The 14,839-nt window shown below is 39.5% G+C and overlaps 1 protein-coding gene across 2 annotated transcripts in view; it reads right to left on the reverse strand.

Annotated features, from left to right (window-relative positions):
- PALD1 (phosphatase domain containing paladin 1) overlaps positions 1 to 14,839 on the reverse strand; it is a 419,780-nt gene that overhangs the window by 145,042 nt on the left and 259,899 nt on the right. For both annotated transcript variants that reach the window (XM_089686197.1, XM_089686198.1), the window contains 2 exons: positions 3,406 to 3,501; positions 2,269 to 2,403 (listed from right to left, as the gene is read on the reverse strand). In XM_089686197.1, coding sequence (XP_089542323.1) covers positions 2,269 to 2,403; positions 3,406 to 3,501 — 231 coding nt within the window. The remainder of the gene's footprint in view (positions 1 to 2,268; positions 2,404 to 3,405; positions 3,502 to 14,839) is intronic.

The following is a 14,839-nucleotide window of genomic DNA, read 5'->3' on the forward strand; positions in this document are numbered from 1 at the left end:
TAGGTGGAAGTGGAAAAGGCATTGGATAGTTAAGTATTAAAAAGATTATTTTTTAGATTTTTTTTTTTTTAAATCGGCAACAGAGTTGCTTTAATCTCAAAGTGGACAGACTGAAATTTGGCCAGTTCAGCAGGGACCAGCTGAATTTCAATCCAATAGAAGTTGATTATCAATAAATAAATAATTTGCGCTAGTAAATGTGTATAAATATATAAATATATATAAAGAAATCATCAAATCATAAGTCCAGAAAAAAATATATATATGCCAATACCACAAAAAAATATAAAAAAACTTTTAAGTGCAAAAAACTTTTGTGCAAAAAAAGTGTCTAAATATGAAAAATTTCACCAAAAAACCTTGATAATATAATGGCAGATCATCCATAAATATATCTTCAGAAACGGAAACTCTGCAACACACCGATCCTCATCGATCGAAATAACAGGATGAAAAACTTTGTAGTTAATCGAAAATCCACTTCTCCAATAGATAAAGGACCACCTTCAAACGTATCCATAGGGGGAAATGCCAAGCACTCGAGAGAAACAGAAAGACTTCATGGTGCAATATTATAAAAACCAATTCCTTTATTAGGTACTCATTGCACTTACTCAAGAGGTGTCCCAGCCGACACCAGCATCAACAGCATAACAGCAATCACATAAACGAGCCTGGCTACTCAGCACATGCGCAGTAGCTGGCAGCCTTGGGCGGAGCTTGATTGATGTGACGTCATTACGTTTTTGGCTGCCAGCTACTGCGCATGTGCTGAGTAGCCAGGCACGCTTATGTGATTGCTGTTATGCTGTTGATGCTGGTGTCGGCTGGGACACCTCTTGAGTAAGTGCAATTATTACCTAATAAAGGAATTGGTTTTTATAATATTGCACCATGAAGTCTTTCTGTTTCTCTCGAGTGCTTGGCATTTCCCCCTATGGATATGTTTGAAGGTGGTCCTTTATCTATTGGAGAAGTGGATTTTCGATTAACTACAAAGTTTTTCATCCTGTTATTTCGATCGATGAGGATCGGTGTGTTGCAGAGTTTCCGTTTCTGAAGATATATTTATGGATGATCTGCCATTATATTATCAAGGTTTTTTTGGTGAAATTTTTCATATTTAGACACTTTTTTTGCACAAAAGTTTTTTGCACTTAAAAGTTTTTTTATATTTTTTTGTGGTATTGGCATATATATATTTTTTCTGGACTTATGATTTGATGATTTCTTTATATATATTTATATATTTATACACATTTACTAGCACAAATTATTTATTTATTGGTACACTTTATATATGGTGATTTTTTGCAGCTGGTACACTATTAGTAAGTTATATAATTTTGACCATAGGCGCTATTATTAATTTTTCTTAGAAGTTGATTATCGTTAGATCAACATCTCCCGAATGGACACACTGGAAAACTTTTGTTGACTTGTTGATCAGCGGCTGCAGTCACTGAACAGTGTATTCTGAAAGCAGAAAGATCAGCTTCTAGGTTTTATTGCCTAAAATTTAAGTGATATTAAAAAAAAAACAAAAAACACAAATATGTCATACTTACCTGCTCTGTGCAGTGGTTTTGCACAGAGCAGCCCCGATCCTCCTCTTCTTGGGTCCCCTGCAGGCACTCCAGGCCCCTCCCTCCTGCCAAGTACCCCCAGAGCAAGCAGCTTGCTATAGGGGCACCCAAGCCGGATCGCTCCTGACCCACTGCTGTGTGTCCATTCTCACACAGAGCTGTGGCTCAGCCCTGTTCTCTCTTTCCTCATTGGCTCACTGGCTGTGATTGACAGCAGCGTGAGCCAGTGGCTCCCACTGCTTTCTCAGCCAATGAGGAGGGAGAGTCTCCAGAGAGCCGAGGCTCTCATGCACATTGCTGGATCACGATGGGGCTCAGGTAAGTTGAAGTTAGAAGCAAATTGGTTGTGATTAGAAGAAATATACAGCTTGATAAAAACAGCACCACATCCCATCTAATAAATGTATACACAAAGTGATTTTTAAGCTTTAGCTTGTAATAAAACATTTGGAATTTTAATACTGGAGGTTATGTGTCCATTTCTTTGGGTTATGTATGTCACCTAAAAAGCCCTCTTTTCCTCTTGTATACAGAAGCAGAATGGTTACTATGCACAGCTGCACCAGATTTTGTGTGCCTGACTGTCTGTGTATGAGGGGAGAGACTGTCTACCCCATAATATTCTGTGAAATTTGCTGGTATTTTATTAAAGTATAAAAAAAATAAAATGGAGAAAACATACCAATACCCGAGTCCCTTTGGTTATTAACTCTCCTGATACAGTGAGTTCTGATAAATTCATGCTTGCGTGGAGTCTGTAAATCCAAGGATGACTACACATCCACCGACTAAAACTCAGTGCAAAAGCCAAGGGGTACTGAAATGATGCATGAATATACTGTCAGCAGGGACATGTAAGGAGAACACAGGAAATACACAATATTGCACTAAAATTAAAAATCGGTGAAAGTCATAAAAGTTATATTTTAGCATATATGAACACACAAAACGTTGTGCCACAATTTTACTCATTTTCTTGCGCACACAAAACATTTGAGTTGCTAGTTTCACTATCAAAGATGATCCAATTTAGAACACCCACCCCCTTCTGTTCAGATCGCCAACAAGCTGCGCATCTTTTAATGGCTACTAAATTAACAATTGCTGGGTCTTGGAAATCTCCTACCCTTTGCTTTGAGGCGGTAAAACACTGCATGACTGATATTGTGATCAACAAATGTTGACAGCTATCCCTTCAGATCTGACACCTATCAATTGACTATGCCCATCCAACTAGATTTGACCATCTTTTTTAAAAATACCAAATTTTTGGTTATGGAGATCCGCTGGGACCCCTTTTTCTTTTTATGCTTTTTCTCTTCTTTCTACCTTTTTTCCTTCTCCTTTTCTCTGTACCCCCCGTTTTCCCACTTTTTGTTCTTTCTGATTTATCGGTAAGGTATCCTCTGGTTTAGGCAGCCCTTCAAAGAGCTGGTTTCTCTTAGGTTCCCTTTGGAGAAGCTCCATCGACATTTACACTTGACTTTATGTGTTTTTAGCACTGGTTTATACAAGGCAGCCTTCAGTTTGTGACTCTGTTCTGTGTTGTTTTCGTTATGAACACTTCTAATTGCACTCTCTTTGGCTGTATTTTCGATGCCTCTTATAGCTGATGTCTACATTTTTTCATTTGTGTACTTAGTGTGGCCTCTGTTGACAATTCCTGTTTGTATAATCTGCTTACAGCCAATAAAACATTTGTTAAAGAAAGAAGACCCAATCTAACATGCTATATTAACTTTTTTCCAGTTATAACATCACATGCTGCTGGAATCAATAGAAATGTTTTTTTCAGTATTATAACTTAAGTTGAGGTTACCTGTTCATGAAGGTAGAAGTTAAAAGCTATTAGATAAAAGTAACGCTCAAGACTATTAAGGGTTCCTTGCAGGAAATATTCTTTGGTACTACTTCCCTAAAACAGAAAAAAGTATCATACAGTCAATGTTACATTAGTACCAACAAGTATCTATACACAAGCAAGACTAAAAATGTATTACTAAACTTATGTCCCGCTCACACTTGTGCAACTGATCATGTGATTTTGGGGTCCAAAGTCGCATGAAAAGTCACACCCCATGTTTCCCAGTGAGTACCATTCATATCTGTGTGACTTCAAGTCGCAGCAGCTTGAAAGTAGTTCCTGCACTACTTTGGTCTGACTTGAGGGCCATAGACTTAACTGTAAACCCTCCAAAGTCGCATGAAAGTCGCACCTGAATAATATACATGCGACTTGTGTGTGAGTTTGTAGAGCACAAACAATCATCCTTGGTCAAAGCCAAAGTCACACCAAGGTTGCATTCATCCAAAGTCGCTTCAAGTTGCAATTAAAATCGCACGATTTTGAAATGTGAATGGAGTCTTAAAGATTAATTTTTGGATAATTATTGCAAGCAGAATTGCTATGGCTACTGCGGTGAGTTTATTATGTCTGGAAACAGAAGGTATGTTTGCAGATACATACATATACATACTTTCATTCTGTTATCTTAAGATGTTATGTAAGCATCTCTCCAAAGCTGTTGCAGAATGTGTTAAGATGAACATATATTGAGTAGCAAAGAGGAAAGCCAGAACCAAACAATTGTACAATAAACTACCTATTTCAACAGAAGATTGCATCAGGGGCACATATACTACATAGAGTACTAAGCCAATTAGCTTTGTTTCTGCTAAGCAATCCACTTATGTGCAATAATCTTTTCAATCTACATAGATCTAACAAGCACCAAAACATCTTGTGATGTTGAGAATGACTACTAATCTTAAATTACACAAGATGAGGTAGATATCAGTCAGTTCAAGATAACAGTAATTCTGCAGAACATCATTTTGTCACAGATTGTACAGACCAAAAGATCAGATCTTGCACTAGCTGGTCAGCGTAAACTTTATCAAGACTGAAATTGACAGCATTCTATAAGGGGCTTTATGAATGCGTACCTGTAGATAGAATATAAACTGTCTTCTATTACTAGGAATTTGTCACTTTAATTAAATGAGTGTAAGAAATATAGGCACTTTAACCCAGTGTGTCAGGATAATTAGCTGTAATAGACATCTGCTAGTGGAAAATTTTTACTTGTCTGCCTAGAATGTGACTTGTTTACTGGAATAAATGCATTTTCATTCATTCTCTGGCCAATGCTGCAAAAAGTTTTTGGGGTTTTTTTTAAACTAATGTTTTAAAATCATGACAAACAAGCTCAGTTATAGACCTGTTCTTACCATGTTTATGTTGTTTAAATTCACTTACTCCCCAAGTGTATAGTTACAGTTAAACTAGTATATGACAGGAAAAAATTACAATGGATGCTTTACCTGTTAAAAATGGACATCACATCACTTGTACCCGTTTCTTTATGAATATCAACAATGAACACCTCGATACATAAGGAGAAATATGTTTACCAATTTCCACCAATGTGTAATTACTTTCTAAAGAGACCCTAATGTCCCACACACACTATCAGTTTTTTCGTTCAACCCAGTGGACTGAACGTAAAATAACTGATAGGTCGCTGTACTAACAGAAGTGCAGTTAGTACAGTGATCTCCCTCACTGTGCTATTGTGTTCTGACAGAGGGACTGCTCTCTCCCCGCCAGAACACACTGGTCAGCACTCTCTGCCATTCCTGAGAGTGCTGATCGGAAGCCAATCGGCAGACCTTTTTTTTTTTTTCCATGCCCCTTCAACAGAAGCCAGACCAGCTAATATACACACAGGCAGGGGGCCAGCTGGTTTCTCTTGAACTGGCCAATACTGCCTGATGTTTGGCCCATGTGTACGGGGCTTAACCCCTTCCCGCCGAGCGTACGCAAGTATGTGTCCCCACTGGACTGGCCTTTTTTCCGTAGGGTCGCAAATTTTAAATATCTGTCTTTATGCTGGGAGTGCGCCACATGGCACACTCCCAGCACAAAGACCCAGATCCCATCGAGAATTTGTTTCCAAATTTGTAATAGTGTCAGTTAGTATCAGTGTGCTTTTTGGGTGGGTTAAAAAAAAAAAAAAAAGCAAAATGCGCACTATAGTTCTGGGCTGTACTACGGGTACAAACAACAATTAACATACATATATGGGGTATCGCTGCAATCATCAGGAGCAGGATAATTTATTTTGGATTGTTCTTTGGTGGTAGGTTATGGTAGTAGCAAAAAATATACAGCTACATTTAAAAAAATATAATTTTTTAATATTTTGGGCCAGTTATCCTTTTATAATAAAAACAAAATCAGGAGATATCTATTACCATTTCCCACCAAATGAAAGCCCAGTTTGTCCTGGAGAAAAAAAAAGTTATAGTCCACCTGGATGCACAAAGTAGTTGTGATGATATGCAGTGCTGGGATAAGGTCATCTAGTGCCCAGGGCAAAGATGCCAAACTGCGCTCCCTCCTCATTTTATGCAAACTTTGGGGATCCCACCTCCAGAAGTCATTCGTTTGTCAATAGGAAGATTTTTATTAAGAGTGGAGTCATCACAAGAACTGAGGCTGTGCATGGTGGGAGACCCCTGTGGCACAGAGAGGCCACATAACATGGTGGAGTGAGCTTATACAACACCTTGCAAAAAGTATGGAATCATCACTCTTGGAAAATGTTCATTCAATTGTTTAACCACTTGCCCTCCAGAGGATTTACCCCCCTTAATGACCAGGCCTCTTTTTGCTATTCGGCGCTGCACTATTTCAACTGATAATTGCACGGTCATGCAATGCTGTACCCGAATAAAATTTGTGTCCTTTTTTTCACACAAATAGAGATTTCTTTTGGTAGTATTTGATCACCTGTGTGCTTTTTATTTTTCATGCTATAAACAAAAATACTGAAAATTTTGAAGAAAAACATTTTTTTTACTTTCAGCTCTAAAAAGTATACAGGTAAAACTCGAAAAATTAGAATATTGTGCAAAAGTTTATTTATTCCAATAATGCAACTTAAAAGGTGAAACTAATATATGAGATAGACTCATTACATGCGAAGCAAGATAGTTCAAGCCGTGATTTGTCATAATTGTGATGATTATGGCTTACAGTTCATGAAAACCCCAAATCCACAATCTCAGAAAATTAGAATATTACATGCAATCAATAAAACAAGGATTGTACATAGAACAATATCGGACCTCTGAAAAGTATAAGCATGCATATGTACTCAGTAGTTGGTTTGGGCCCCTTTTGCAGCAATTACTGCCTCAATGTGGCGTGGCATGGAAGCTATCAGCTTGTGGCACTGCTGAGGTGTTATGGAAGACCAAGATGCTTCGATAGTGGCCTTCAGCTCTTCTGCATTGTTCAGTCTCACGTCTCTCATCTTTCTCTTGGCAATGCCCCATAGATTTTCTATGGGGTTCAGGTCAGGCGAGTTTGCAGACCAATCAAGCACAGTATTCCCACGGTCTTTGAACCAGGTTTTGGTGCTTTTGGCAGTGTGGGCAGGTGCCAAGTCCTGCTGAAAAATGAATTCAGCATCCCCATAAAGCTCGTTTGTGGAAGGAAGCATGAAGTGCTCCAAAATCTCCTGGTAGACGGCTGCGTTGTCCCTGGACTTAATGAAGCACAGGGGACCAACACCAGCAGATGACATGGCTCCCCAAATCAACACAGACTGTGGAAACTTCACACTGGACTTCAAGCATCTTGCAGTGTGTGCCTCTCCATTCTTCCTCCATACTCCGGGTTCTTGGTTTCCAAATGAGATGCAAAACTTGCTCTCATCAGAAAAGAGGACTTTGGACCACTGAGCAACAGACCAGGTCTGTTTTTCTTTAGCCCAGGTAAGACGCTTCTGACGTTGTTTGTTGTTCAGGAGCGGCTTGACAAGAGGAATACGACATTTGAAGCCCATGTCCAGGATCCGTCTGTATGTGGTGGCTCTTGATGCACTGACTCCAGCTTCAGTCCACTTCTTGTGAAAGTCCCCAACACTTTTGAATGGCCTTTTCCTGACAATCCTCTCCAGGCTGCGGTCATCCCTGCTGCTTGTGCACCTTTTTCTTCCACACTTTTCCCTTCCACATAACTTTCTATTAATGTGCTTTGATACAGCACTTTGGGAACATCCAACTTCTTTTGCAATTACCTTTGGAGGCTTTCCCTCCTTATGGAGGGTGTCAATGATGGTTTTCTGCACAACTGTCAGGTCAGCAGTCTTTCCCATGATTGTGATTCCTACGGAACCAGACTGAGAGACCATTTAAAGGCTCAGGAACCCTTTGCAGGTGTTATGGCTTAATTAGCTGATTAGAGTGGGACACTTTGAGCCTAGAATATTGCACCTTTTCACTATATTTTAATTTTCTGAGATTGTGGATTTGGGGTTTTCATGAGCTGTAAGCTATAATCATAATTATGACAAATCACGGCTTGAACTATCTTGCTTTGCATGTAATGAGTCTATCTCATATATTAGTTTCACCTTTTAACCTTTTAACTGACAATTCTGAGGTCATGCATCGCTGCACCCAAATTAAATTTAGGTCCTTTTTTTCCCACAAATTCAGCTTTCTTTCGGTGGTATTTGATCGCCTGTGCGTTTTTATTTTTTGCGCTATAAAAAAAAAAAACGACCGACAATTTTGAGAAGAAAACAATATTTTGGACTTTTTGCTATTAAACATGTACAGTAAAAAAATGTAAAAATCACATTTCGTCATATATTTAGGCCAAAATGTATTCTGCAACACATCTTTGCTAAAAAAAAAAAAAATCCCAATACATGTAAATTAATTGGTTTACATGAAAGTTATAGCGTTTACAAACGGCGGTATAGATACTGGAATTTTTTTTATACTAATAATGGTGTTCATCAGCGACTTATGGCGTCGATCAGCGACTTATGGCGGGACTGCAGGACTACGGCGGGCATTCTGACACGGGGGTGAACTGACTTGGTGTCACTGACATTCCCTGTGACACCAATACAGTGATCAGTGCTAAAAAAAAGCACTAAATAGAGGGTAACAGATCAGGTGAGCAGCTAACATACAGGGTAATCCTCAATACCTTGGAATATAAAAATGTAAATGGGGTATGTAGCGCTAAGGAATGAATAACAAGCAAGGAGGGTGTCACCATATATAGTAAAAATTCAATAGTTCATATAGTGTAGCAAAAAGGAAGCTGGATATGATCCAATGGTGTTTCCAAATCCCATTCAGTAGAATAAGAAAAGAATTTAGTGAGGTTGTGCGCTTACCACAAGTACACACAATGTAAGCATTGTATGCAAATAACTGGGTGTCACGGCCTGGTCAGCAGCCTGGGCAACATCTGGTCATATGAGGACATCTGGGTCACCGGTCCAACGCTGTCCAGGCCCCCTCTGGCTCTCAACTCCAAATTGCCACCTTACAAAGCTCATTAACAAACGAGCCGGGAGGCAAGAAAGTGCTAATAGTGAAGTACGTTTATTAAGAGCTTTAGCTCGAAACATGTTAGGGGATCCACCCTATTGACGCCTTACTATTAGGGAACCACTAGCCACCAGGGAATACCTTCACCAGACCTGGATGAGTATCTTTTTGTCATCACAAAAAATTTAAACTTTATATCTTTATGCTGATGATACCACTAGCCACCAGGGACTTATCTATTGGACCTGGAGGTGTATATTTTTGTATGCTGACTGAACTACTAGCCCCCAGGGAGCCTATCTATTGGGCCTGGTTGTATGCTTTATCAATGTGAGTTGTTGCTGTTTTAGCTCACTTTTTATGCTCTTAATAAACGTACTTCACTATTAACACTTTCTTGCCTCCCAGCTCGTTTGTTAATGAGCTTTGTAAGGTGGCGATTTGGAGTTGAGAGCCAGAGGGGGCCTGGACAGCGTTGGACCTGTGACCCAGATGTCCTCATATGACCAGATGTTGCCCAGGCTGCTGACCAGACCGTGACGCCCAGTTATTTGCATACAATGCTTACATTGTGTGTACTTGTGCTAAGCGCACAACCTCACTAAATTCTTTTCTTATTCTACTGAATGGGATTTGGAAACACCATTGGATCATATCCAGCTTCCTTTTTGCTACACTATATGAACTATTGAATTTTTACTATATATGGTGACACCCTCCTTGCTTGTTATTCATTCCTTAGCGCTACATACCCCATTTACATTTTTAAAAAAAGCACTGACACTGTACTAATGGCACTGGGCAGGAATGGGTTAACATGAGGGGCAATCAAAGGGTTAACTGTATGATGGGAGTGTTTTATTAGGGGGCGGGGGAGGTGTGCTTCACTGTAAGCACACTGCTCTGGATGGCTCTACTCAGCCATCCAGAGCAGTGTGCTCAAACTGACAGGGTGGAAGTCTGTTGGTAAACAAATCAGCCCTCCTACCTGTTGGTGATCGCCAGTAATCACCAGCCGGGACCCGCTAATTGACACCCATGGCCACAAATGGTGGCGTGGTTAAGGCACGCGCCCCCTACCCAGAAATGCAAAATTACGTTTTTATACGTGATTTTGTGCACAGGGGCCACCCTATAGCAGTATATCTGCTATAGGGTAGTTCTTAAGCAGTTAATTGTGTAGAAAAAAAATAATCACAGACAGGCTTAAAAACTATTTTCATTTAATATTCCAACCTTCTGGCTTTAAGGAACACTTAAAAAAAGAAAAAACTGTAGTCAGTTGCAACTGTTTTTGCAGATCAAGCAGAGAAAACAAATATGGAATCATTCAATTCTGAGGAAAATATTATAGAATCATGAAAAAAACACTATAGTACACCACTAGTACTTTGTTGCACTACCTCCGGTTTTTATAACAGTTTGAATTCTCTAAGGCATGGATTTAACTATCGACAAACAGTGCACTTCATCAATCCGGCTCCAACTTTCTCTTATTGCAGTTGTCAGATCAGCTTTGCAGGTTGGAGCCTTGTCATGGACAATTTTCTTTATTTCCACCATAGATTTTCAATTGAATTGAGGTCCGGACTATTTGCAGGCCCATGCCATTGAAAATTATAGTTTTCGTGGCTGTAGCCCTATGGCAAGATGCATTATCATCTTGGAAAGTGATGTCATCATCACCAAACATCCTTTCAATTGATGGAATAAGAAAAGTGTTCAAAATCTAAATATAAACTTGTGCATTTATTGAAGATTTAATGAATGTCATCTCCCCCGTACATTTACCTGAAATGCAACCCAGTATCATCAATAATTGTGGAAATTTGCATGTTTTCTTCAGGCAGTTGTCTTTATACATTTCATGGGAAACGCACCAAACAGAAGTTCCAGCGTCATCAACCTGCCCAATGCAGATTCGTTATTTATCACTGAATATCACTTTCATCTTTTCATCCACAGTCCATGATTGCTTTTCTTTAACCTACTGAAACCTTGTTTTTTTTCTGTTTAGGTGTTAATGATGGTTTTCATTTGGCTTTACTGTATATAAATCCCACTTTGTTTTTCGGTGCTGTCTTACAGTTTGGTCACAGACATTGACTCCAGTTTCTGCCCATTTGTTCCTCATGTTTTGTTGTGCATTTTCTGCTTTCAAGGCATATTGCTTTAAGTTTTCTATCTTGACACTTTGATGTCTTCCTTGGTTTACCAGTACGCTTCCCTTTTACAACCTTCCCATTTGATTTGTATTTGGTCCAGATTTTAGACACAGCTGACTGGGAACAACCAACATCTTTTGCAACATTCCGTAATGATTTACCTTCTTGAAGAAGTTTTATAATCCTCTCCTGTGTTTCAACTGACATCTCTTGTGTTGGAGCCATGATTCATGTCAATCAGCTTGGTGCAACAGCTCACCCATGTGTGCAAGCACTCTTTTTTTTTTTTTTAACTACAGGTTAATTAGCAGATGTAATCTGATGCAGATGTGTTTTAGAACTGCAAAGTACATGGTGATTCCATATTTCACTCAGAATTGAGTGTTTCCACGTTGTTTTACTTTGCTTGATCTACAAAAACTGTTGCAAATGACTACAGTTTTCTTCCTTTTTTATTTTTTTAAGTGTTTCTTAAAGCCAGAAGATTGGAATGTTAAATGAAAATAGTTTTGAGGCCTGTCTGTGATTGTTTTTTTTTCTACACAACTAAACAATTGAATGAACATTTTCCAAGAGGGGTGATTCCATACTATTTGCCAGGGGTTGTATATGCTCACTCCACCATGTTATGTGGCCCCTCTGTGCCACAGGGGTCACATGATGAAATCCTTGGGTATTAGGAATATTGGGCAAGACCTGTATGAGAACCACATCTTCTATATGCCTACTGTTTCACTGACTTCTTTGAACTGTGTTTGGTGAAATTTAATGTGCATATTTGTTTCACAATTTTATTTGGTGAATTTTCTTATTTGGGAGTCTCACTTCCGATGCTGCATTATATGATTGTGATAAAATACACAAAGCTAATTATAACTAACAAATATTGATACTGGGGATGTATTTGTAACTTGTGTAGCCTCACTCATAGCATCAAACTTTTTCTCTCCATTTATTTCTTTTGAGATGTTTTGGTGGATAAATATATTAATTCAGGGACTAAGCCTGTAGGTCGTTCCAGTACGGCATCACTGCACATTCCTTTGTCTGTTACATATGTTTATTTTTATCACTTTTTTTTTTAACATTTATGAATGAATCTGTGTTTTTCAGCAGATTCATTCAAAGTTCTGATCTCTGAAGTGAGGACAGTGTTCATTCACCATTGTCCTCAATTTAGCTTTATACATTCATATGAATAGCTTTGTTTACCTTAAAACCCATTCATATATAATCAATGGTGTGAAGGTATTCAAAGCCATACATACCAGATCTGGGCAGCACTGGGGACAGTGCTGCCGGCTTCATAATACAGGTGCACTAACAGATCGGGACTTTGCTGGGTCTGTTCACTCGCCCCCCACCTGCAATTTCTGCTGCCAGTGGAAAATTGGTGGGAAGGGGAGTAAAATAACAGAATAATGATGTAGGTGTGGCGGGGGCGAAGGGAGTGTAAGCAAACCCCACACAGTCCTGATCTGACAGCACTCATGCAAGTAGAAGCCGACAACTGTGTGTACAGACACTGACAGGAGGGAAGAGCTGGAGGGAGAGAGAACTCCACCTCGCCTCAGTACTCAGCTATGGCAGCTGAGCGCTCTCTCCCTCCTCCCTTTTTCCAGTGTAGCTCCTGTATTTCTGTGATTAGTGTTGCTGGGTTCTGAATACAGGAGCTGCACTGGAAGGTGGAGGAGATAGAGCACAGCTTCCTGGCTCTCTACTGCTCCCAGCGCTTGGCTGACAGGAGTAGTGATGCCGCTGTCACTACTCCTGTCATCCATACAGTCAGAACAGCGGCGCCCCCATCTCTGCATTATACAACATCTCCCAGGGCAGACATCCCTCCTGCCCACCCTCTGTCCCGACCCCGAAGATATGCATGGTTTTACTAACACATGACAAGTTGCAAAATTGTGCCTAGGCATTAACATTTGTTTTACCCTTAGGCATGAAGGGGTTATGTAAGAAAGACACAGTTAGCCTGAATGTTAAATCACAATGTTTCATATAAATAAGGCTACAAGGCATAGTGTTAAACATTTATTGAAGTGAACTCATTCTTTATGGTACAGTGCCTTGAAAAAGTATTCATACACCTTGAAATTTTCCTCATTTTGTCATGTTAAAACCAAACACATAAATGTATTTTATTGTGTTTTTACGTGATAGACCAACACAAAGTGGCACATAATTGTGAAGTGGAGGGAAAATGATAAATGGTTTTTAAGATTTTTTTTTAAATAAATATCTGAAAAGTGTGGCGTGCATTTGTATTCAGCCCCCTTTACTCTGATACCCCTAACTAAAATCCAGTGGAACCAGTTGCCTTCAGAAATCACCTAATTAGTAAATAGTTCACCTGTGTGCAATTTAATTTCAGTATAAATACAGCTGTTCTGTGAAGCCCTCAGAGGTTTGTTAGAGAACATTAGTGAACAGACAGCATCATGAAGGCCAAGGAACACACCAAACAGGTCAGGGATAAAGTTGTAGATGAGTTTAAAGAAGGGTTAGGTTATAAAAAAATATCCCAAGCTTTGAACAGCACTGTTCAATCCATCATCAAAAAATGGAAAGAGTATGGCACAGCTGTAAACCTACCAAGACATGGCTGTCCACCTAAACTGACAAGCTGGGCAAGGAGAGCATTAGTCAGGGAAGCAGCCGAGAGGCCCATGGAAACTCTGGAGGAGCTGCAGAGATCCACAGCTCAGGTGAGAGAATCTGTCCACAGGACAACTATTAGTCATTCACTCCACAAATCTGGCCTTTATGGAAGAGTGCCAAGAAGAAAGCCGTTGTTGAAAGACAGCCATAAGAAGTCCCATTTGCAGTTTGCGAGAAGCCATGTGGGGGACACAGCAAACATGTGGAAGAATGTGCTCTAGTCAGATGAGACCAAAATTGAACTTTTTAGCCTAAAAGCAAAACACTATATGTGACGGAAAACTAACCCTGCACATCACGCTGAACACACCATCACCACCATGAAACATGGTGGCGGCAGCATCATGTTCTGGGGATGCTTTTCTTCAGCAGGGACAGGGAAGCTGGTCAGAGTATATGGGAAGATGGATGGAGCCAAATACAGATCAATCTTAGAAGAAAACCTGTTAGAGTCTGCAAAAGACTAGAGACTGGGGTTCACTTTTCAGCAGGACAATGACCATAAACATACAGCCAGAGCTACAATGGAATGGTTTAGATCAAAGTAATTTCATGTGTTAGAATGGCCCAGTCAAAGTCCAGACCTATATAAAATTGAGAATCTGTGGCAAAACTTGAAAATTGCTGTTCACAGATGCTCTCCATCCAATCTGACAGAGCTTGAATGGGCAAAAATGTCTAGATGTGCAAAGTTAGCAGAGACGTACCCAAAAAAGACTTGCAGCTGTAATTGCAGTGAAAGGTGGTTCTACAATGTAGAACACCACACTTTTCAGATATTTATTTGTAAAAAATGTTGAAAACCATTTATCATGTTCCTTCCATTTCACAATTATGTGCCACTTTGCATTGATCTATCACATAAAAGACCAATAAAATACATTTACATTTTTGGTTGTAACATGTCAATATGCAGAAAATTTCAAGGGGTATGAATACTTTTTGAAGACACTGTAGATACTGAATGGCTGATGCAAACGCTTGTAGTTGAACTGGTGTACCAAGTGAAGTAATAGAAAAAAATTACCTACTACTGCAGAAGCCAATGGAAATTTATTT

The sequence above is a fragment of the Staurois parvus genome, unplaced genomic scaffold, assembly GCF_062004578.1.
Source record: "Staurois parvus isolate SC_StPar_1 unplaced genomic scaffold, SC_StPar_1.0 ptg000393l, whole genome shotgun sequence".
NCBI classification, from domain to species: domain Eukaryota; kingdom Metazoa; phylum Chordata; class Amphibia; order Anura; family Ranidae; genus Staurois; species Staurois parvus.